This window comes from Gambusia affinis, linkage group LG11, assembly GCF_019740435.1.
Source record: "Gambusia affinis linkage group LG11, SWU_Gaff_1.0, whole genome shotgun sequence".
Lineage (NCBI taxonomy): Eukaryota > Metazoa > Chordata > Actinopteri > Cyprinodontiformes > Poeciliidae > Gambusia > Gambusia affinis.
The window spans coordinates 22,013,952-22,038,584 of NC_057878.1; the positions used below are offsets into that span (position 1 = coordinate 22,013,952).

The following is a 24,633-nucleotide window of genomic DNA, read 5'->3' on the forward strand; positions in this document are numbered from 1 at the left end:
TTCCCATTATCTATATAATTAAAACACCATTCTGCAACATTATATGGATTTACAGGCGAGCAAACGTCCAGTAATACATTTGGAGAAGGTTGTTCTGATTCAATGATGAGTGCAACCTTGCTCTGTGTTGCCTTGAGAACTTGAGCAATTCCGATCTCAGCAAGCGTCTCAGTGTAATTATGACTGACATTTCTGAAGTGAATCTTTAACGAGCACAGTGAAAGTGTTTGTGGCGTTCCCAGGTTAAGAGCAAGATTCATTGACCTTTGGAGCATCCTATTTGAATGTGATTGGAAAATGGCTAAGTTAAATACCTGTGACATTTCAAAAAAAGTGTGAGATGAAAATTTGTAATTAGTAGAAACACATAATTTAAATATAGACTTACGAATGACAAAGAACTTTGAGTTACTTTTGCTCCATGGGTGGCAGAACCAATTCACTGGGCAAGAATACATAAATGTCAGACTGATATATAATTAGGGCATAATAATTGGGAAAAGGACCATGGTAGAGGAAAGAAACAATTGACAAGGGCGTATTTAAAAATTCAGAACTGAAAACTAGAAATCTTCATTTATCCACAGACCTTTAAAGACTATCCACTTACCTCTGTATATTTGAAAATGTTATGTTATATAGGTAGTATTTGGTATTTTGTTAATCTTTGATTGTATTTATTGCATGGATATTTATTGATGTTTGTAGTGTGTAAGAACTTAGAAAAGTAACAAATTTTATGTTTCAGACCTCTGGTGTGAAGAAAAAGATTTAGACTTATGCGTGGTTGTTAACAACAGACCAGATTTCTATTTGCCTCTATAAAGTGTGTGTATATTTCCACACAATGCAGGGACACAAATACAAACACATGCAACATTGTTCTGTTTTCTTGGAAAACAATATTTCCTTTGACTTCTCTTTCTGATTAGGATATAAAAATATAGATTTGTTTTACATGACAAATTGAAAGCAACACAATGCTCCATATTCTCATTACAGTTGTGACTAAAATATTACTTTATTTGCAGTATAAATTTGTCTCTAACTTTTTTTTAACATTCTTCTTTTTTTTTCCCTGCGTAAATGAAAAAAGGAGTCTCTGAGAGGGATGGCAGGGAAATAAAACAATAAAATTAATTCAGAAATGTTCTACCCTGTACAGCCTCAATGTCTTATTAAGATATATAAAACTTTTTTTTTATCAGAAGACGGAAAACAGATTATGTCAGTCTTTGTGAAGCACTTCTTCATCCAAATAGCTAAAATTTAAAGTTGATCGTAGTAATAAAAACTTGAGAGGATAGTCGCATAAATCGTCTGAGTAACAACTCTGTTTTCAAGAAGCCACAAAAGGTTTCAGAGCACAAATCTTTGTTTCATGAAAGCTCTGTTACTACTACTTTACTCCCGCGCTGCAAGACGTTGGAAAGAAATGATCAGTTACTGACACCCATAAAAATCTCCTGCAATTTAAGAAAATATGTATTCACATATTTCACCCACAACATAGTATCTAATGCATGGTTTATGTAGCAAAGATGGTTGTGAACAACATATTAGAAAAAAAATCTCCGCATATATCATATAGTGATTGATTATTGGTATAGCGGTATATTTAGTGCATGTTGACTTGAAATCAACACACAGTATGTTTAAAAAAAAACTTTTTGAAAAATTTGTTATTGACCCTGTAAAAATTGTAGCATCAGTTTCCACTTATAGCTGACATTCGGAGTGACAGTGTACCTAATAAAGTGGCTACTTTTTGCATAAAAAAACATGCAAGCTCCTTTTATTCTGTAAAATGAACCTATGGTGTAATTCTCATGCATTCCTCCACCAGTAAACAATTGCATCAGCCATTCCTACTTGCAGGAGGTTTACTTCATTCAAAACAAGGTCAAGTATCAATGTCAGCCTTGCATTTCGAGCTTTAGAGCGTAACATCAACTGTAGATTAACCTTAAGATTTTTGTACTGTACACTTGAAGTGTGGAAACCTGCACTGAGCATGTTCAGCTGTACTGTCAGCCTCAAGCCTTTTTAGGTGTTAGTCTACAAGCTGGGCACATTTTTTTTCTTACTTGTTTCAGGCAGATCAATCAAACTCAACAAGTTAGAGAAGGGACTTGGTTCACTGCAGATCTTCCCAAAAGACCCCACACTGCCTTAATGTTCAAAAACATCTGAAGTCACACCAATACTTTTTGTGTTTTCCTCAGGCTAGGTTGTGTGTTCTTTTGTTTTGGTGTTCATAGCTATTATCTTGCTAAAATGTAAAATCTATCCTTATCTAAGGGATGATATTATAATATCATCCCTTATATATATATATAAAATTCCATCTCACAGCACTGTCCAAGAGGCAGAAAAAAATCCCAACATAAGGATGCTGCCATCCGTCTGCATAAGAGCAGAAATAGTGTTAATGAGCTGCTGACTGCCCAGTTTCCCCTTACAGGCTGTTTAGTTTGGACGCCAGATAGTCAAACCTTCCAGCCCTAATGGCTCAACTTGGCTTGGAAGACCAAGTTTAGGAAAGTGTATGTGGGTCCCAATGTCTACTACGTTAGAATAGTTTAAATGGGTTTTATTGACCTGACAGGGAGGAAGCATTGTGCTTCTTGTATGTTTTCTTAGAAAAGTGCTTAAACACCAAGTTTTTCATTTTCACTTGATATTACATTAACTAGGTAAACCTTATAGAAAGCCATTTTAAAGAGGGACGACCTGATAAACAAAGCAAAACAAACAGAAAACATGATTCAATGGCTTCTAAAGCTCATTTACTTTACTTTCTGTGTTTAAAAGAAAATTTAGCAAAATGTAAATAAAATGTGTTGTGTTATAGGTACTGTGAAAGCATTAACATCAAGATTGCTTTATGATGTTAGGTATTTAAAATATGTCGTGGTCCAACTTTACTTGAAAACGCTCAGAAATCTTGGAAACGGAACAGAATCCTAATCTGATATGAAGGAGACTTTACTACTAAATTCATAATTAAACATAATGGATTAACCCAGTGTTTCTCAATTCCGGTCCTCACGCCCCCCTGCCCTGCATGTTTTAGGTGTTTCCTTTCTGCCACACACCTGGATTGAATATATGGGTGATTAACAGGCTTCTGCAGCACTTGATGGTCATGCAATCATTTGAATCAGCTGTTCTGGAATAGAGGCACATCTAAAATATGCAGAGCAGGGGGGCCTGAGGACTGGAATTGAGAAACACTGGATTAACCAGTGCATTTCAAAAAAGTTCAGATTAAAACTCTTAAAAACATTTTAATTTTGCAGAATGAAGACCTTTGATTCCACTGAATTATAAATCCATCATAACACTCATTATAATATGAAAAAACAAATAGAGCTTGAATACCTCTCATTGTTGAAAAGAATGTTTGTTATGGCCAATGCTAATCATTTGGAAGATAACAAGCAATTCAAGAAAATCTTCATTAAATAACAAACAACTATGCAGAGTTCAGTCTTCCATTATCTTCAATATATTGCCACAATCCAACTCAGATCTGGCAGCATGTATTATGAACCTCTCCTGGTAGAACTGGAGCTCCTGGAGAAAATTATTCAGTGGAAAATGAGTTTTGCTGATGTGGAAGAAAGATGTGGCTTAATGGCTCTGATGATTCCGGTCTATATTACTCTTCACAGTATTTTATGAAGAACGTTTCATACAGAATTAAAATGGAAATTATGTTTGATGGTGAGAATGTAAATATTTAAAACCTGCTATTAAAAGTAATATTAGGAAATGGATATTTGGTTTATAATAGAAGGAAACCTATCTTTGATCTTTAAAGAATACATTTTTATGTGTACTCCACAATCATACCACAAAGATTTTGACAAGATTTGGTAAAATATCTCCTTCGAGTAATTACCAGAGATACTTACCTTTATCTAGTAGTCTATAGTAAAATATGATCCTTGCCACTGGTGAAGAAAGTACGGCAAGAGTATCACAATTGCTGAGAGTTTTCTTTGAAAAGCCACACAAATGAGCCTATTTAACGGATAGAAATAATTTTTCTTAAATTGGCTGGTCGACAATTCAAAGTCAGAAAGTCAGAACAGAAATGCTAATAAAAGTCACAGAGAATGACAGAATGAGGTTGTCAGTGGTGGAGTTGGCTGTCTCAGTGAATAGGTGCAAAGGTGGAAATAAATGTCACTGAAGACAAAGTAGTCATAGTGATAATAGCTGGACGACTTTTTTGCAGCTTGTGAATTTTTTCCTTCCTATAAAGTTTTTACTAAAAAGAGGAATAAAGCTCCCTCTGCAACAATCAGTTTCCATCCCTTTTTCAAAAAAATGTCTTTCGATTTTAGAGCTATATTTTTTAGTGTTACATAACTGGACCCTTATAACGGTTATCATCGCCTTTGCTGGGCTTTCTATGTAAATGTCCGCCCCACGCAGCCTTAGCAAACCACACAGCTTTTGTCAGAGGGTGAAATTTAAAAACCAGATATGAATCAATACAACAGATTGTGTGTTTGTACGTTGTACGCTTGCACTTGTCAGTGGATTCTCTAAGGCATCAAAGTTGTAGGATAAGTTTTCCTCGACAGTGTTTTTTTTTTTATCCAGTGGTTGTTTTTTTTTATCCCAAATGTTCATGAGGCAGGTCTCTATTTTTCTATATAGTAACAGCCTCTGTTTCTCATTTGAAGAAACTTGATTCTCCAAAACAGTGGTTTGAGCAAATGTCATTCTTTCTCAATATCAGAATTAACTTATTTACGGACAAAGACATCTGGATCTTAGTACCTGCAAAAATATTCAAGAAATTTGTTTCTGATCGGAAATGAGAGAAATATTTCTCAAAATATGATATAGAAGAAGCATTACAAACAATTATTTCTACCCTTCCCAAAACTTTTTCTGATTTTTTAAAATCATCATTTTTGGCTTTACTGCAAGCAAAGTCTCTCTTAAATTGCTGACCAACATTTTGCATGTTTCCACTAGTATAGTGACCTTTAGTCTCCTACATTAGCTCGCAGTGTTAGAAATATATATTTAGCTACCTGCTAAGCCATAACTCCAGTTCTCAAAAACTTGGAGAACTTAAAAATTTGTTCAAACATACATCCTCCAGGCATTGGAATAATTAATACAACAACTATTCAACTATTAATACAACTATTCAATGTCATAAGAAATTGTTTAGAGCTTGTTTTTTTGCATCACTGTTTTTGAAATAGTTGTATATTTGAAATTTACATGAAATTTAAAACACCTAATAGTTGGATAGTTTTGAACTTCTTTGGAAATGTATAAAAATAATGTTTGCTATGCATCAGTTAATTTGAAATATATAATTTAGAACTAGTGTAGGGCACAGAAGTTTTGGGGGCCCAAATACATATATATAACTTCTGTGCCCTACACTAGTTCTCAGGCCTACTAAACTCTGGACCAGCTATTGTGTGAATATTAATCATCATGTAATTGGAATTATTTCCTTTCCATGTGTCTGCAGGAATCAGTTGTGTTGGGGAAGATGGGGAGCCAGCCAACATGACAGAGTGCCTGCAATGGGCTGGACCCTTTCCCTCTCAGATTAGAGAATGCCGGGTGGCGTGCAAGGACGACTGCACTCTGACTACTTGGTCCAAGTTTTCTGAATGCACCGGATGTGGCAGCTCACGCACTCGCAGGCGTTCACTTGTAGGTACGGACTTTTCTTTTACTTTTAATCTTGTGGGGACATTAACGTCATTCAAAAACAAGTGCTTCATTCATTACTCCAGAAACAATCAAATCTTCCTCCGATGTCAAACATCCTCACATTGCTGCTGCATGATTTCATTGATATGCCTGACTGTGACTTTAGAAATAAATTAAAGCCGAGAAGATGAAAGCTTTTGTCAAGCCTGACTATTGAGTGAGAGGTTGCAGCTATTTCCTCAATGTGGCCTTTGGACAGCCTGATCCTTATCGATCTCACCAAAGCAGCAGCAGACAGGATTTATTTGTTGCTTCTTGGACAGCACTAATTGCTGCATATTCTTCACATACTCAAAAACATGTAGACTTTGATGTACTATTTGCAATAAACATTGCCTCGGCTGTAATTCAGGTAATCTCACTATAACTTTGCACTGTCCCTGTTAGCATTTCACCCGGTTGAAATTAGCTCTTTATAGCTTGTTATCCCCAATTTCTGTGCAGATGGCAGAATATGAATTGCATGTCATGGTTGCAGACCAGACTGGATACTATTTGTCTTCATGAATATTTAATATAATGCTGAAGGGGATGTATTAAACTTAGCCTTCCTCCCCTCATAACGCTCTGAGAAACTAACACATGACATCAGACGTTGCTTTCCTGTGGGTTTCCCTGGGAATAATTTGTTCTAATTCTGATTACCCTGTGCCGGTTATAAAAGGTCTTTTGAGCATTTCTACTGATTATGCCAAATTCAGTGCTTGCTTAAATTTCTTTTTTAGAGAGATTGATGGGTAGCGGATGAGCTCTGTTTTCTTTTTGTAAAGCTCCAGTCTACGGTTAAGGAAGCTGGCGGCATACCAAGGCCTACGCTTAGACACTTCATCTATTTTGTAAAGCCTCCTTGAGCTCAATGCTGACTACTTTCTCTGTATCTGAAGTGGAAGTTATTTTAGAGCCTAAAAGCTCTTTAACAAAAGGCTGTTCAATTGTACCATGTGGCTATTCAATTTCATAAATATCAGCTGAAGTCAGTGTACTTCAGTGCTTCAAAGCTGATGAATCCAAAAAGAAACCACTCTTAGCTGAAATTCAAACAGAAAATGAAGGATCTAAAAATAATATGGATGAAATTCACACTAAAAATTTTTTAAATTTAAATAAAAATATTTCTTTGATTTATTTGCTTCTCCATTTCCTTCAGTCCTCCAGTGGTCATGTCAGATAAATATGAAAGAAACAGACATGATTGCCACATACAAACTAACCAAACAAAATACTTTGCACCTGTGCACTCAAAGCTAAAAATAATTTAGACATACTTGTTAACTCAATGTGTTTTTTCAAACTGTTGAAGGATGTGAAGAAAAAACAAGTATATAAAAAACAACTGCAGTTAGTATTCTGATTCATGACATTTACCATTTTAAAATAAATTTACCACTGATAAGGAGAAAATAAATCTGGAATATTTGAGCCACCAAAGTGCACTCTGTGGAAAAAAATGATCAAAAAGGGCACTTTGTTTAATGCTGCTTATAAAAACACTGGCTGTATTAGAAGTTATGCTCTGCTGGAAGATATTAGGCAGTTTTGTGGTAAGTACATATTTAAATAATTCAGAATATGTTAATGGATGTTTATAGCATTATTAATATTATCAATTTAGTATAAACATTCTGAACCTACAGATTATTTGTGATATAACAGTTTTAAATCTGTGGATCTTTAATCCACCACACTTGTAGATGTTTGCTTTGTGTGCTGTTTACAACTATTCTGCTTAACAACTGGAAAAAAAAAAGTTCTCTATGTCATATTCCTTATAACCACAGTTTGTTTAACATACTGCCCTGGACTGAAAGAAGAAGAAAAAACATAAAATGAGCAGCCGCCCCTGCTCTGTGTTTTGTCAACCTCTGACACATCCACCTGCCTGCTCTCCCACGTCTTAAAGAACACCTAAATGACTTTGTACCTTACGGTTTTGAAGCTATGCCTCAGAGTTTAGGCTTTGGGGAATTAAAAACCACAAATTACATTTGGCATGAATAGAAGTATATGCCTTTCTCTGTCAGACACTAGCTCTATTCGGGTCTGGTAGAGTAGCGCAGTCATTTTCTGACCTGCTGGTTTCCTTGTGGAATTTGCATGTTGATGCTTTATGGAGCTCCGATTCCACCAAGCCTAAAGATATGCAAATTACATGGATGTATGGCTGCCTGTAGGTGGTGATATATTAATATACTGTATGTACGATGGATTTGCCATTATGTAGTGCATATATGCTCATTAGTAGCAGAGCTGGGGAGTGTTTTACTGCGTGTTAAATACGAAATGGGTTAAATCTAATCTTTAATTGACATTGATATGCTTATATAATTACACTGAATAAATTTTGCCATAATAGGGGTGAACAAGCTTTTATGTTATAGAAGAAAAGATTAAAATAAAAAAAATAAAAAAAAAATTATGAAGTATTCATCATTCCTCTTTCATTGTGACTCATAAGCCATGTTTCCGTTAACATTTTTTATTGAATATGACTGCATATTTCCAGGTGCAAGTTGTGCATTAGTTGAATACACCTGAGTAATTTAAGTCAGAAATGATACACATAGTTTCAGAATGAACTGAGAATTGCTGATTTCAAACGCTGACTGTGATGCCTGAAGTAACACAGTCACCATCGATGTCCTTGTCGAAGTTAAGTAATGTCGCATTGGTACTTTTCAATCAGCCACCAGCAGTGGTGTAGATTGAACAGATTGTTAGTGGATTGCGGTGTGACAGCAGCGTATTCTCACTCTGGGAGGAATGTTTGCAATCAGAACCACTTCGGAAACAGATGGGCAGCTCAGCGGCTGCGAACTCAAGAGGATGACAACACCCTGGTTCCATGAGACAAATATGGCTGCATGAGAGGAGCAAGAGTTCACTTCTTTCACTGTTTCATATTTTTACTACTCTGTCTGCTCTTTCCATCTGGAGCAGGCCAAGAAATTGCAAATATGAAGTTTGTTTTACAGTACACAAAGTAGTTACTTTGATTGTGACTGTTATGTTGTAATTAGTATATTCTTAAGGAATTTTAAATCATTAAAGCGCTTACTATTTGGTTTTTTAATGGGTATGTGATATTCTTTTTATTCAGTTAGGTGTTGCCTATGACAATAACAGTTCATTTCAGTATATAGTTTCAGTATTCAGTATATATTCACAACAAGTCTAATCTGAAGGCAGATGAGATTTGCCTCAAAGCTCATCTGCAAACATTACATTTATTTGATCAGTTTGTTTAGAGCCCAATGCTCTTGGTTATTGAATGTCTTGTGACTAAGATAGAGAATTCTAAGTCTGATTCTAGATTTTAATGGGATCCAAAGAGACGCTACAGCTGGAAAAATTATTTCTCTTTTCAAATCTTATTGAAATTAAACCAAAAAAATATGTAATGCTTTTTATTGTCATTATTTTAATATTTGTATCTAAAATAAGGACAAATGCCAATGACCTTTTATTCATGTCTTTCTCCTCTGAATTTTTTGGGTTTCATATTTTGAGAAATCTATTTAACAACGTAGCATTACTGTATGTTGAATAAATGCCTGTATGGCAAAAATATTTTTGCTTTTCAATATCAAATTGAGCCAGTTGCAGGATTTTGTTACTTTCTATGCAGTATCTTGAAATCCTGTCAAGAGTGTTGTCCTTTCATCAAATCAATTCTTTGCTTAATATTGACAAGGACATGAAGAGAAGATGACAGCCGAGTTTTTTTAAACATTGCCCTACAGCCTTTGTGTGTCACTGAATGAAGAATATTCATAAATATAAACCAGCATGTCTGTCATTTGTGTGTATTTATGTGTATTTTGTTCTGTAGGACACTAGTCAGAGCATGCAGGTGAAGAACATGTAAGGAAATTTAATTGTATCAAAAATTGTTTGGAATGAAGATTTTATGCAACATTTTAATGTCACTATGTCTATGTCTTTGCCAGAGCATTTAAAGGGGATATTAAAAAAAAAGTAATCAATCCTGAGAAACATGACGTAAAAAAAGTGAGATCCCAATATGTTATTTCATAACTTTGGTCATCTTTAATATTGTAAATGGACTGAATTTATGCACCACTTTACTAGTTATTCTGACCACTCAAAGCACTTCAGACAGCTTAAGGTTAAGTACCTTGCCCAGTGACACATTAACAAGAAATGAGAGAAAGCTGAAATCAAACCCACAATGTTCCAATAGCAGGACAACTACACTACACACTGAGCCACAATCTCCACATGCACAGTTTAAATGGAAAACAAACCGTGAGAAGGAAATGTATAAAACAAACAAACAAAAAAAGCTGCACCAAGCTGGTTGCAGATGTGTTTACCCAGTTAAACTAATTCCTTTCATGATTCATCTTTTTGTTCATTTTCAGCACACAGTTTCCTTTGCTTGGAATCAATCATCATCCCACATCTTGCCTTGACAATTATTCACCAATTTATTTGGTCTTGGTAACCTGCTTGTCTTTTAGTCAATTATCTAAAGGGAGTTTTGTAGCTGTTTCACTGTGCTCTCATACCACAGTGCTGTGGATGTGGCACAGAGCCACATCAAGCTTTTTCTGTATTATATCTTCACACAATGGGATCATTTTGATCATTTATGACAGTGTTGCTCTATTTGATTCTTTTAGTTTGCCTACATGTTTCTGTAATCATTTGAACATGGCTGGAGTCATTTATCACAAAGACTATTATAAAAGATGCATGTTGACGTTTAACATTCACTGTATATGTTTCATGACAGAAGAGAAACCTTTCAAACTGAAGTCTGGTGGAGTCAAATTATGTTGTTGAGGCTAGTATACAATTCAAGTGTTTTCAGTTTCAGTAGTAACTGAGAATGAGTTTGTTAATTCCTTCATTTAGTTTGTTGTAAATCCTGAGACATGTTTTTTTCTTTTTTGAAAGAGTTAAATGGTTTAAATATCCCCTCAGTAGGTTATTCAGTTCAGCAGACCTTTGATAATGAGCCATCAAATTAATGTGTTTGTGTAGAAGCAGGAAAACATGAGAGGCATAAAGAGTATTGAGTCCCAAAGACCTGGACAGGGAGAAAAAGAAAGTCAGAACCTCTTCCTGCAGGCATTGAGATAATTGCGCTATTGATAATTCTTTAACCAAACAACACTTTGCCCTGACATTGCTGACAGCTATTTTCAGGATGCTCTATAATCATCTCCTTTAAAATTCATGGCTAAGTAAATTAAAAGGCTACAGAAAATTGCTGGTTGTCCAAGATGCATTAAAAATGTTGACATATGTTTTCAAATTACACTTGCAAACATTAATGCATGATAATCTCAGAATAATGTTTTTTTTTCAATTGATATATATTTTAATTAAACACATATTTATAGTGGAGACATATGAAGAAACAAATTATTCATGCAGTTATTTTTGTTTTATCGCAAAGGACTTTTGGTAATTACTTTTGAAATCAATCTATTATATATATGCTGATATTAAAAAAGCTTTGCAGATAAATAACACAGACTGATACATTCTAAGTGTTCAGTTCTATAATCTTTGATGATTAAGACTTGCATCTAAAGAAAACATGTTTCTCAAAAAATCTGAAGACTGCAAAATACTGATAAAGTTCAATTTATCCTTTAAATTTAAGCCTTCCCAAAGATATTCAGTTCAATTCAGTTAATTGAATTGAATATAGAGCCAATTCTTAACAAATGTAGACAAATGACTCTTTTTCAAGAATCTATGAATCTATGTAGTCAAACGTTTCACTGGATTATGTGTCTCTGATTATTACTGATCAGACAACTTGGGGAAAAGAGGTGAACAACAAAGAGAAATAAAAGCTGAAAACAACTAGAAGAAAAAAAACAAATTTTTTGTGTTGTATTTATTGTTTATCATTGTGAAACATGAAATTTGTTGTTTATTTCCATTGTTGATTATATAAATTTTTAGCTACAAACAAAATGCAACTAGACAAGTAATTCTTTAGATTCCCGTGGGTCCAGTTCTCTGTGGTGTAGCAATATAAAGAAAACAAATATGTGCTTGCCTTTGGGGTTTTGAGCATAAATTGAAAATTAAAATTTTATATGCTTTCGAACAACACCAGTTATTCCCTCAGGTTATTTAGGGATCTAACAGAAAGGAAGTGTACTTTGTTTCACATAATTACAATGCACTAAACTGATTTGGAATTAATTTATTCTACTTCTGCTGAAAAAAATAACATTTCGGTTGATAGGAGCTGCAATAAAGTTGATCGTTGAATAAACTGACAAACATTTTTCCTGCCACCATTTGCTTTTGTGAATCAAGAAACTGAAAGAACTTCAATTAAATTAAGCAACATTCATACTCCAACATCTGCTACAGAAAAAATTTAATCTTTCAGATGACTTGATGGTCATTTGACAGCTAGCATGCAGTTTTATTCAAACAAACTCATTCAAACAAATCTTAGTGAATGTTTAGTTTAAGATGCTCATGTAACACTGCTTCCTTAAAATGCATTATGCAAATTTCTAAGCGACATGAATATAAGAAACACACTTTATGCTCCTGGGACATTTTGATGGATTTGCGAGTTTCAGATGCGGTTTACATTTTTGAGAAGTTTGAGAATGTGAAGTAGCTGTATATTCAAAGTATTCCACATTCTTGCAAAGTCTGCTGCAGAACTCGAACCAGTGAGTCTCACCACAGTGATTATATTAGCTGAGTCAGAATTAAATACAGGTGGCTTCTGTGGACATATTAAATAAGTAGAAGCTGTTTATTTGTAGAGATATTTCCCACAGTGGCATTAATTTAAACAAACATTTTACCCTCAATAATTTGCTAATGTGTATTCTAGTCTCTCCACCTGCCCACATTGTAATATTAAGAATGCATGGCTATGAATAAATTAGCAACAAGTTGGTGTAGTTCAAATTGTTATAAATATTTAATCTCAATTTCACCATTGTTTTGCCCAATTGAAAATCAGTGTTTGTTAGCTCTCTACCAGTGAATGCAAACTCAGAAAATAAACTGTTTATGTATTCAGTAGTTTATACCCTTTTCGTACAAGGGACAGAGTTTTCTTCAAACTTCATTAAAACTTGAATCTTGCTTCTGTTGCCACAACTTTTCATTGTTTTCTCTATTTTCTGCTTAGGCCGCAGCAAAAAGAAGGAGCGTTGCCTGAATGAAGATATGTACCCGCTGGAAGAGAACCAGACTTGTCCCTGTAATGAGTTTTTGTCTCAGCCATTTGGGAATTGGTCTGCATGCATCCTTCCAAATCCTCCAGTTTTCGAGTCGCTGCACGGTTGGATGAGGCACCGAGAGGTAAAAGAGTGTGGCCAAGGTCTCCGCTACAGAGCTGTGGCCTGCATTGACCAGCGGGGACATCTGGTTAACCCCAAGCTCTGCACAGACTCAGGTATAATTGAATTTCAAAAATTATCTGATTTATGATCTTCATAGAGGGTTTCCAACTTCTCTTCTTTTCCAGATGAAATCTGACTGTTTCAAGACCCGCTAGTTCTACCAGTGCAATTTTTAGGCAAACAATAGGCTGAAGTTGTTACTTGTGGAGGAAATTTGAGTCTTCTTTGCAACCATGAGCCTGGAAAAATATGGATTTGATTGCTCCTTCTTATTCTGAATCAGGCTGAATTTTTTTGTTCAATTATAGGCTACATTGTGGAGGTTTGTCACATTCCTTGCCCCCTGGACTGTAAGCTCAGCGATTGGTCTTCTTGGTCGGCATGCAGTTCCTCCTGTGGCAGCGGGCTGAAAATTAGGTCTAAGTGGCTCAGGGAAAAAGCCTTTAATGGGGGACGTCCCTGCCCCAAGCTGGATTTGAAGAACCAGGTAAAGATGGCTTTGTGCTTTTATAAAACACATTATTTTTATAAAAATAAAACAATCAAGGCAACAATTATTCATTATGGCAATTGTTCTTGAATGTCTTTGTTTTAAAACATTCCTTGAGAAAACCTTTGCGTATTCCACTGAGATTATTAAAGTGATAGACCAAAACTAGGCACCACATAATGGTGCTGTGAAAGGAATCCATGACGTTTTTCTAAATATTAACCTAAAAAGTGTGCCATTCATTTGTTCAGCTTCCATCCTCACTTGCCATTGACAAATGAAAAATCGCCTTTCACTTTACAAAACAGCTTGTCTGCTTTCAGATTGAAATATTATCTGTTAAGATAGATTTTTTGTTTTTTTCTTTTGGATTCTACACTTTGAGTGAACCATTCTAACACCTGATCTAAACCAGTTTTAGTGTCGCTCTGGTTGTGTGTATGGTTTCTTACTGGTAAAGAAACCATACAAACCTGTGTATGTGTGCATTGTGCTGCTGGAAGAAACCTCTTTCTTAAGACTTCTGCGCCCTTCATCTTTTTCTTCAATTGACCTGTGATAAGCTCTGCATCTCCTATTAACTATCACTGATGAACAAAAACATCTCTACAGGATGTTGTGCTGGTTTTAGGTCAAATATGGCCTTTTACAAATAGGCTAAAAGGCTCAATTCAGAGTACCTCCTTGAAAATGTTTCCTGTTAGTAAGTGGGTCTATTTGTGGATTTCATTCAACAATGATTTATTTTATTTCCATGCTTCCATTAAGGGCAACCTGCTTCACAGCTTATTGGTCTGTCTGTCAGTCTAAGTGGAGGATGAGGTTTTCCTGTTGTGTTTTACCCCTTTTCAGATGATTGGTTGAACATTTCAGTGAGATTTTCCTAATTTTGGAAATTGTTTTACTTATAAAACCCTGCTTTAACTATCATCAGAACGTTATTCCTGGCCTTTCTGGTGTGTTACTCAGCATTCAGGATGTTACATTTTTATGTTATAAATTCTAACCAACCTCTTAGGCCTTTTTCAGAATAGTTGGATTCTCAGGATTTTGGTTAAGGATGTCAGAGTAAAGAAAGCTGAATAGAAATGCATGCTCCTCTATTTAGATTTTTATTTTCATACACAACCTTTTCACTCCACTTTTCAATTATACATTACTTTGTTACTTTTTTTATTGATGTAATAAGATTAAGTGTGAAAAGGTTATTTTGCAAATCACTTGAAAAATGCTTCTTACTTTTTCTTAAAGCTAAGTAAAACTAAAGATTTTAGCTTACATATAGTAAAATATATATAATTTTTGATTTCTCTCTATCAACATAAGTTCTTAAAATCCATACAGCAGAATCCAGACAGGACAGACAGTAAGCCTACTTAATGCTAAAATTGTCCGCACATCATATTTTACAAAGACATGCATAACGTTATCTTACCGGGTACATTAATATGGCATATACGTCAGTTCCCATCTAAATTCATAACATATTTGCGGTATGTTCTTTGAATATATTTCTTCATCCTCTTTGTTTTGAATCTAAATGCTATCTCGGTGAACTTGTTGCATTCTGCTCACACTTCAATGACGAGCTTTATTGCCCGTCAGACAGTGGGACTCCTGGGTGACCTGTTCATTTCCTGGAGTCTTCAGTCAGACTAAATCATTGGCCTTGCAGGACATGCCCTTCCTGTGACATGAGAATGGAGAAAAGGCAGAGAGTGAGGAGAGAAGTGGACAAATGGGAGGTGTTGATATTCCACAGTCAGGTTTTCTCTGCATTTCAGAATACTCCGCAACAGCACTTCTCTCATGGGGGTCCTGGTTTAAAGCGAGGAAGGGTTTTATGAATGCTGCCTGTATGCTTGGATGGACTGGAAAAGGACATTACCATTCGTGGAGGTCAATATGGAGATGAGGCGTGGCTTTGTGAAAAATATTCAGACGCGTTCCAGTGGAGAGTTGTGTACAGATGGTTAAGTGCCCACTAACAATCTCTGTGTGGGCCCTGTTTTAATGCCCTGTAATAACCCCTCCTCCTGAAATAGGAGCTCTTTGTTGCCCTTGAGATCGCAGCGTTATCCTGAGGGTGGAGTGCAGCATGTTGTTAACATTACCAAATTGGCTATTTGGAGTTAAGCACATCTCCCTGAGACGTGGGTGGAAAGACAGCACAACCTTTACACTAATGCACTAAGCATAGATCTGTAAGGTTATTTGTTCATTCTGGTACCTTAAGCAATAAACTCCCTCAAGCAGCCCAACAGGGTGCAAGAGAAAGCAGCTTGATTGAAATATCAATAAATTTGCTCAGACTTCAAACCTACATTTAGTGTCTACAGTCTGCCCCTCTTATGGTTTTGGAGTGATTGTTAATATTTCTATCACAAACGGTTGCCTTCGTCTTTCACAGACTGTTGTTCTGCTTTTGCTGACTGAGAAGCAGCCATCGGACAAAGACTAGATTCCCTCCCACCAGCAGATGTTCCCCCTTGAGCCGTAGCCAGAAGTGATTGGCTTGACAGAGATGAAATTTACAGAGCACCACAAGTCATCCTCTCGTCTAATGGTTGAGTGAGCAAGAAAGATTAGGAGAAAGATAAGAGTTGGAAAGACGAAGGGCCATATAGAAAAAATAAGCAAAAATGGTTGCAGTGTCAATGTGGGATACAGGCATTTAGTTTAAATGTGATTTCTATGAAGCAGTCTTTTTTTTTCTTTCCAGGAGTAAAAATCAGACAAATGGTAAGTTAATCCACATGAATAATTCATCTATGTGAAACGACCCCTCAGGTTTTCTTTGACAAATGAAGAGAAAAATAATTGAAAGGCTAACTTTAGTAGAATAATACTAAATACACAAGCTACCTTTATCCCCCAAATCTGCATATTTTAGTTAGCTGTATTTGTGAAGGTTACTGAAATGTCATGTTCCTAATTTTACTAACTCACCTGTTAAAGTTGTTTTGCTTTCTGAAGTTCAGACATAATTCTTTGGCAACATTGCTGTTATCTTAGAAACCAGGAAAACTTTCTTTGGCAGAGAAAAGCTGTCTACCGCAGGCAAAACATTACATTAGGTTTTTTGTTGAAAAAAATAATAATTTGGTAAGATTTCCTTGTAAAAAAAGACAGAGATAGAGAGATTTAACCTCTTCTTAACTGTTTTAAATACAGTCACATATTTGTTTCTCTTTGTTTCAGTTTAATTAGGAAAAACTATTTCTATTTAGCAAATGACACAATATTAAGATTTTTATTTACTTTTTTAAATTTCAGAATGTTCATATAATTCTTTTCTATTTTCTAAAACTGCCCTTTTAAACAAAATGATTTTGGTCAAACATTTTGGATATTCTTTCACAAGTTTCACCTTTTCAGTTCTGCCCTGAGTGTTTTATGACGGCCTCTCTAAAACGTTGACCTTGTTGTCCTTAAGCCACTTTGTAACTGATTTCCCTGGTCGCTTAGGCTACTTGTTTATTGAAAACATCCATTTGTGCCCACGCTTTAACGTCCTATCTGATGTCTTTAGATGCTACTTCAAGATTTTAGTTGAATGTTATTTTTTGTATGAAGTGCATCAGCCCACCTGCAACAAATTAACCTCACATCATATTGCTTTTTTTTACTTCACAATTTGGATTTCATGCTCATGTGTCTCCCCTTTTTCCTCCAGTGTAATGATGGTCATCATATTAAAATACAATTTCTGTTTCTTCAAACCACAAGATATTGCTTCAAAAGAAAAACATTTCCCCCCAGACTGCAAAAGAAAACAGTAAACTGTCTTTTTTTTGCGTGGCTTTTAAAATTAGGACTTTTTGTTTTTCCAGTCGCCTTAGCTTATGTCAGTATAGGACTCTCGGATATTAATTTTTACCTACCAGCTTTAACCATCACATTCACTGGGTGTTTTGCTTGTAGTCTTAAATGCACATTTAATACAAAAACACCTCTGTAATCGCTCTCATTCCCTCTCATTCCTTTATAGTGTGATGGCAGATGAACGTGGCATTTTTCAACATTTGGAAATCATGTCCAGTCATGAGCTACATTTTTGCAGACTTCTTTTCGTAATATCATGTCAGTTTTATTTTTTCATGATGTCACACTAAGAAGAAATGTGTTTGACATGTTGCCTTAAAATAGGTTGTCACTTCTGCTTCTAATTAACAGAGACATTGTGAATTAATCTATGATGATGTCATCATCTGGGCCGTCTCAACTTGCAATTATAAATTTGAGACAAGTAATATAAGACATACAAATTTTTTTAAAAATGCACATTATTCTGCTTACTACTGTTTAATTTTGCTATTCTCTGTACTATTTAGGAAACAGAAATAATTTGGGTAATCCTGGCTGAACAAAAGAAATATGTATATATTTTGAATAGTTTTATGTAATGAAGTGTGGAAATAACCTTAATTACCTCACTGAGTTGCTGTCACAGAGAAGAGATGTGATTTTTTTGATAGTGTTTTTGAACACTATCACGTTATAATATGATAATTATACTGCAGAAAAGTGATAATATATTTCACCAAGGTGATAAATTCATGCTGGTGGTGGTGGTATTTAGAATGCACTGACAGCGATATTCAACAGTAGGAAGAAGTTGGCATACAGGTTAATTTTGGATGCATGTGAGAAATGAATGGCTAAGAACATGGGAAGCCCAATTTTCATGCCACCTGAAATTAGGTCCAGGATTTAAGTAAGCAATGTCATATTTTACTCTGAGTTAGAACATAAATATGTTGAACACATTTAAGTGGTGAAACTTATATCCATGAAGCCTTTCATAGCTCTGCTGCTGGTCAATGAGGAAGAGTGCAGCATCTAGAGCACAGGTGTCAAACTCCAGTCCTGAAGGGCCGGTGTTCTGCAGTTTTTAGATGTGCCACAGGTACAAAACACTGGAATGAAATAGCCTAATTACTTCAAGTTCTCCAGAGCCTTGCTAATGACCTAATTACTCTATTCAGGTGTGGTGCAGCAGAGGCACATCTAAAAGTTGCAGCAGACCGGCTCTTGAGGACTGGAGTTTGACAACCCTGATCTAGAGGATTGGACAAATTTTTTTTTTCCTTCTGTGCAGAGTCTTTCTGTCTAGGATCCTGATTTCGTCCACAACTTTATGAAATACAAACTTCATCTTTGTATCTCAAAGTAATCCAAAATGCATTTTGGGATATTTTGGGACTGCTCATTCTGAAACAGGTCAAATGTCCACTGAGAGCTGCACTCCTTACTAAGTTTCAAGTCAACATCTAAACTTTAGGGATTCTTGTAATTCTGCCAAGCACATCTTCTAGCATATAATTACTTTATACATACTGTAATACGATACTTTGTTATGCAACATTTTTTACAAATTAAGGTCTTACTTCCTTAATAAGATCAATTTAACGGTACCCAGGACATCTAGATAATTGCCTGCACCAGTGACGTGCGGTGAGGTTCATAGCTGGTGAGGCACTGACGTCATCAGAATCAGATTTGCAAATAGATGCATAGATTGACAGCAGTTTACAGGTTATGTTTCACTTCTGCATCCTTACACATACAAACTGTAGCTCACAAAACACACATTTCCTTAAAAAACAAAACAAAATAAATGTCAAAAGTCGGGATAAGCGAGAGGAAAAAAATCACTATCTCTATTATAATCTATCGCTGCACTTGACTTGCTTCCCGAATCGTTTAGCCTAGCTCGCTGTCACTTACTCGGCAGTTGAGGAGTGAACAAGACGAACGTCTGGGATCTTGAGCGCCCCCTGCCATGAGGCAAGAGAACTGCCTGCCTCACCTCGAACCTGTTCTCTGTTTATAATCGCTCATTACGAAACACGTTACACAAACACAGTTGGTGACAAAAGCACTGTACATTATATACATAAGCTAAATTATTGGAAATAAGTTCACATATTAAATTTGTTTAAACCATTTTATTGACGCCGTACAGCAACATGCTCTCTCCGCTTAGCAGCCAGCGCAGAGCCAGGGGTTGCGCAATCCAAGGTGAGGCAGAGCTCGCTGCTGCCTCACCGGCATCGCTTCCAAGCATTTGAATGGGAAAATAAGAAAATTCAGCGATTTTGAACAAATAAAAATCGAAATTGGTAAAGCTACATGAAAAATAAATATTTTTTAGTACAAACCACCGGATGAATATAACAATTTAAATTACTTTATGATTATATATTTTCTTTCTTTCCATGATGGCTGGTGAGGCACTGCCTCACCTGCCTCCCCTGACCGCACGTCACTGGCCTGCACCCAATATCTGTTTAAGACTTTTAGATCTGATACCAATACCAATATTTTCTGAGATTTGATTCCATCTAAAGGAATAAAGCAGAGAATTTGCAATTCATCTCTTTTAGTTTTTATTGCTTTGGTAAAGCTCTCCCTGAAATGGAATCTTTATCATTCTCAGTTTCACTGATTTGTGTTTGCATTTCGCACCCATACAACAACCCATTATTTACTAGTTTTAAAATAGCTTAAATCTGACATATACATGTCACATATAACAGTTGATCCTGTTCTATTTGACCTCATGAGTGTATATTAGCTGATACAGCCTTCTCCCACTGCACTATATACAGCAATGATTGGTATGTTTTTTTTGTTTTTTTTTTATATTACATGGATGATTTAAATGTATACGCACCGATTACAAGGCTGTTTGCCAGGTGATAACATGCTGGCTGGTTTTTATCATTTGGTTTTGGTAGAACACAGACTATAAAGCACTCCACAGCCAGCAAGTACACTCGTTTCTAAACTGATTGTGATGCATTGAGGAAAGTTTGCATGGACAAGTGGGCGTGCACACTTTTACAAAATCAATTACTTTGTTCATTAATACTATGCACAATTTTCTGAGCAAGGTCCATGATCCTGCAAAGCCCCTATTTATTTGAAGTGAGAACATGTTGAATGTCGAGGATCATCCACAAAGAGGACCTTATGGCTTTGAAAAAACACCTCTCAGATTCAGATTTTCAGAGTGTAATGCTTTCCTTAAAGGGTTTAATTTTTATTTTATTTTTTTTATAATTTAGACACACAAAACATTTGGCCTTTAAATTAGGCCGCACACACTTATTTTTACAATCCCACCATCAGCAGCCAGGAGACACAAGATGCCCTGAGAGATTGTAATAGAAGACTCACAGATGTCAAAGCTGAGCTCTCAGAGAAACACACAAATTGGAACTGTAATTACAGGAGACATTTGAATTTCATCATAACTCCCACGAGTTTCCTGTCAAATGCTCAGCTATCCAATGGTGGATGCAGATACCACATAATACAAAGGAACTGTCTGCACTGTCTGGCAGCCTCTGTGCCAGTCACATAGTTATTTTTTAATTCTGTTAATACCTGGAACTGTCCTAGGTTCCAGGTTCGATGGAACCTACAACATTCATTGTTTGTTACCTGAGTTTTGTCATTTTTGTGTCTTTGTGTATTTTGGATTTTTTTATTCGCGTGTAGTATAAATCTGTAAACACAATTTTCTATGGTGTTATCATGCTTTATATGTAAAACAGAGTTTTGCCAGTTGCTTCCCTTCTTATATGATTTCACATTTAACAGCTGTGTTGTGCAACATTTCAGTTCACTTCAAGATTTCACGGATATTTGTGTTAATAAAATTGCAATGCAATCATGGGACTAAAGTACAATTCATAACATCCCAGTGGTTTAAGAAAAAAATATAATGCAGTTTACCCTCTTTAAAACCAATAACTTATTAATCAGGTATATGGTGGGTGTCATCCAGCACAGCAGGCTACTTCTTTCAATCCCACACTAATGATATTGTCCCATGTGCTTATTTAAACTTCATGTAATCTGCAGAATTTTGAGCCTAAGTACCCCATGAAGTTTTAGTCTCCACCGAAGTCCTAAATGTGTTTCATTGGAATCTTATGTAATGCATTATTTATACCAGACTCACAATCTGCTACAATCTTGTTTATAAAGGTTTCAGATCATTTGCCACCCGTCATCATCATGGAGTTCACTCTCCTTCCATCCCATCTATTCCATTTTACAACACCTACACTGACTCTCCATCAACTCCAGGAACCAGTTATCATATGATTGTATCAATAAATATATACAATCAATATGTTTATTGATTGTATTATTATAATTAATATTCCTACAGTATTAAAAATCTAGTAAAAAGGAAATATATTTTTTTGTTTGCATGTTTATTTTTGTTTGTGGTCTTGATGTTATTAACAAATACATATAAAAAACCCACATTGTATATTGCTCTGTTTTTATTGATTATTTCTGTTGATATAATTTTACATATTGTTGAAAATGATCCTGCTATAACAAAAGATCCCAAGCTGTAATATGGTGCCTTACCTTTTTCACGACTTTAAATAATTTATTTTGACACAGTGTCTCTCCTAAAAGTCTCAAGTTGTAAACACAAATCGCAGCATGTCTCTTTCTATGGTGGGTGGCAACAAACTTCTTGATGTGTTAAATCCGTTTTGCTCTGCTTGTTTTTTTTCTCTCTTCAGAAATCTTTATTGACTGAGCTTGAGATTTACCTGTCTTGTCATGCCACTTCAGCACAGATCCATGGAGGCAATAATCATGTGTGAGCAGCAAATTCCTCCACAGCTGTTGACAATATTCTCTGACTCCAAGCAATGACAGATCTAATATTAGAGTTGTTCACAAACTAACACTTCTGTTGATACCTTTGGGTTTTTGCTGATGTGCCTGCATGTTTTATTATTTTCTTACTGTTTGTATGTCTGTTGTCAACAGTCCTCTGTCAATCTCGCTGCATCAACAAATTAAGCATTTGGTGCTTTCATGTTATGATTCGATGTCTTGTCTCCCTTCACTGGGCTGTCGGTGTGCCTGGCAATTGAGCATTGAGGCTGTTGGTGCTGTTGGGAGAGTTTCCATTACAAGAAAACATTCCTGAAGAGTCATGCATTTGGCCATATAGATAGATTTTTGGTAATCCAACATATTTTTCTTTTTTTTTTTTTTAAGAAGAAGAAGAAGATTTACCGCACATATGATGCAGTTTAATGAGATGATATTCTGCTTTGTGTCATCCTTCTGGATGCAAGACATAAATACATGATTCTTTCTCATTTTTAGCTTTATTCTGTTACTATTTGGGGAATAAAGTTCTGTGAAGCAGGCCAATGTAATTAGCTCCGTTAAAGATAAGCTTATTAATGTTTAAGTCTTTGGCATATCTCTCGGGTAGCAATAGAACCATCAGGGTACGCAGAAAATAACCACACAGAAAGATAAATCACATAAAACATTCACTAAAAGCAGTCAAATCTTTTTTCTTTTTTTTTTTTGCTTTACAGCGATCCAAGCAGGACAACATTGGGTAAAAATGTTGGAAACATTGGTATGTTCACAAGCAAAACAGTTTTATGAATGCAGCAACACACACTCAAAACATTTACCAGTACACGTCATTTCAAGCATTATATTAGATCCTCAACAAGAAACGGCTGTTCCCTTGTCCCTGGTTTTCTATTCCATTAATTTACACTTGGAATTTGTCCTTGTTATGTTATTTGCTTAGCACAGATATAATTTTTAGATTATTTTGTGTTGAGCCAAGGACATACTCAGTGTATAATTTTCAACATAGCTCACAAATGAAATGATTCTGCCATATGGCCACAAAGAGGAGCCATCCTTTTTCTTCATCGATACCTTTAAGCAACTTTACCAGTTTTTATGTCATGTTTCTAAGGCCTATTTTTTAACAGTTTCAATCTTCCCTATCTATTTAGTTCATATCTTACCACACTATGTTCTAGATATTTTCATAGAACGAATAAAAAGATGCATACACATTTTTCTTCACTGTTTGAGGTTAAATCAGATCATAATTCTCTACTTTTACATTAGTTAGAATCCCCAAAACGATGCCAGAAAACTTAGTGCGATAATTTTAAAGATATTATTGTAACTTTCTTCGAATTCAGAAGATTACATACATTTGATCAGTGTCAGGGATAATTGTCATAAACATGAGACTTGGGACAAATGTTCTGAATGCAGATTGTTTAGACTGCATTTGATTCAATACATATTTAACAGTCAATGCACTTCTTTTCTCACTGGTTCTTTTGAAGGTAGCATGTCTTTTAAAATCTCCATCATCACCTTTTCATTAAAATGTCCTTTGACAAGATTCATTTTGACAGATGTTGCTCTTAGTGTTTCAAGTAAAGCCTCATTAGGACAGGAACTTCAGTTATTGGTGTTTGCTCTAAAGGTAACACAACTAAGTGTGACAGAAAAATAGGTGCATATTGATCAAACCTGCTGAACTTGATGGGTGTATTTACTGCATTCTGGATGGGAATCCAGTCTAGAAGAACATTATATTTTTCTTTAAAATCCCTTCTCTTGACACTTTCTAAAAGGAGCATGGGTGAAAATTAAGCGCTTCGTGATGCTAGACGACTCTCTTGTTTTTACTGTAATGAGGGCTTAAACGTGTTCCTGAAGTCATTACTATGTGCTGTCAGAGCTCTTTTATAATAAATTGTATACATTCTAAGTGGAGAGCTCTGATGTTGTGATGCTAATTAGTCGAGAACATCAAGAACTTTTAAAATTACTCACTTCTGAGAGACAGACTCTTCTGAGTTCAGTGGTAGGATTGCCAAGACATAGTACAAAACAATTTTCCTGCTCTGACAGGGTGAATGAAGTGGTCACTTTCAATAGACTATCTGAAATATAGAAAATTACAAGTGCAAATTGGTTCTCACAATTTTTGCAGATCATAGAACTCCTTCAGGGCAATCTGTTAAAGGTACTCTGAAAAATTCTACTTTTAATATAATACTGATATAAACTTGTTTTACCGCAAATGAAAGGGAAACTACAGATTTAGAGATAATATATAATAATATAGAATCTTTCATGACTGTGTGATGTAAACACATGAAAAGAAAAATAATGTCCAAAAGCATTTAAATAGCTACA

The 24,633-nt window shown here is 35.5% G+C and overlaps 1 protein-coding gene across 2 annotated transcripts in view; it reads left to right on the forward strand.

Moving 5' to 3' along the window:
• Positions 1 to 24,633, forward strand: part of thsd7ba (thrombospondin, type I, domain containing 7Ba) — a 149,478-nt gene that overhangs the window by 87,815 nt on the left and 37,030 nt on the right. For both annotated transcript variants that reach the window (XM_044131882.1, XM_044131883.1), the window contains exons 14-16: positions 5,513 to 5,704; positions 12,908 to 13,174; positions 13,430 to 13,608. In XM_044131882.1, the coding sequence (XP_043987817.1) occupies positions 5,513 to 5,704; positions 12,908 to 13,174; positions 13,430 to 13,608 (638 nt within the window). The remainder of the gene's footprint in view (positions 1 to 5,512; positions 5,705 to 12,907; positions 13,175 to 13,429; positions 13,609 to 24,633) is intronic.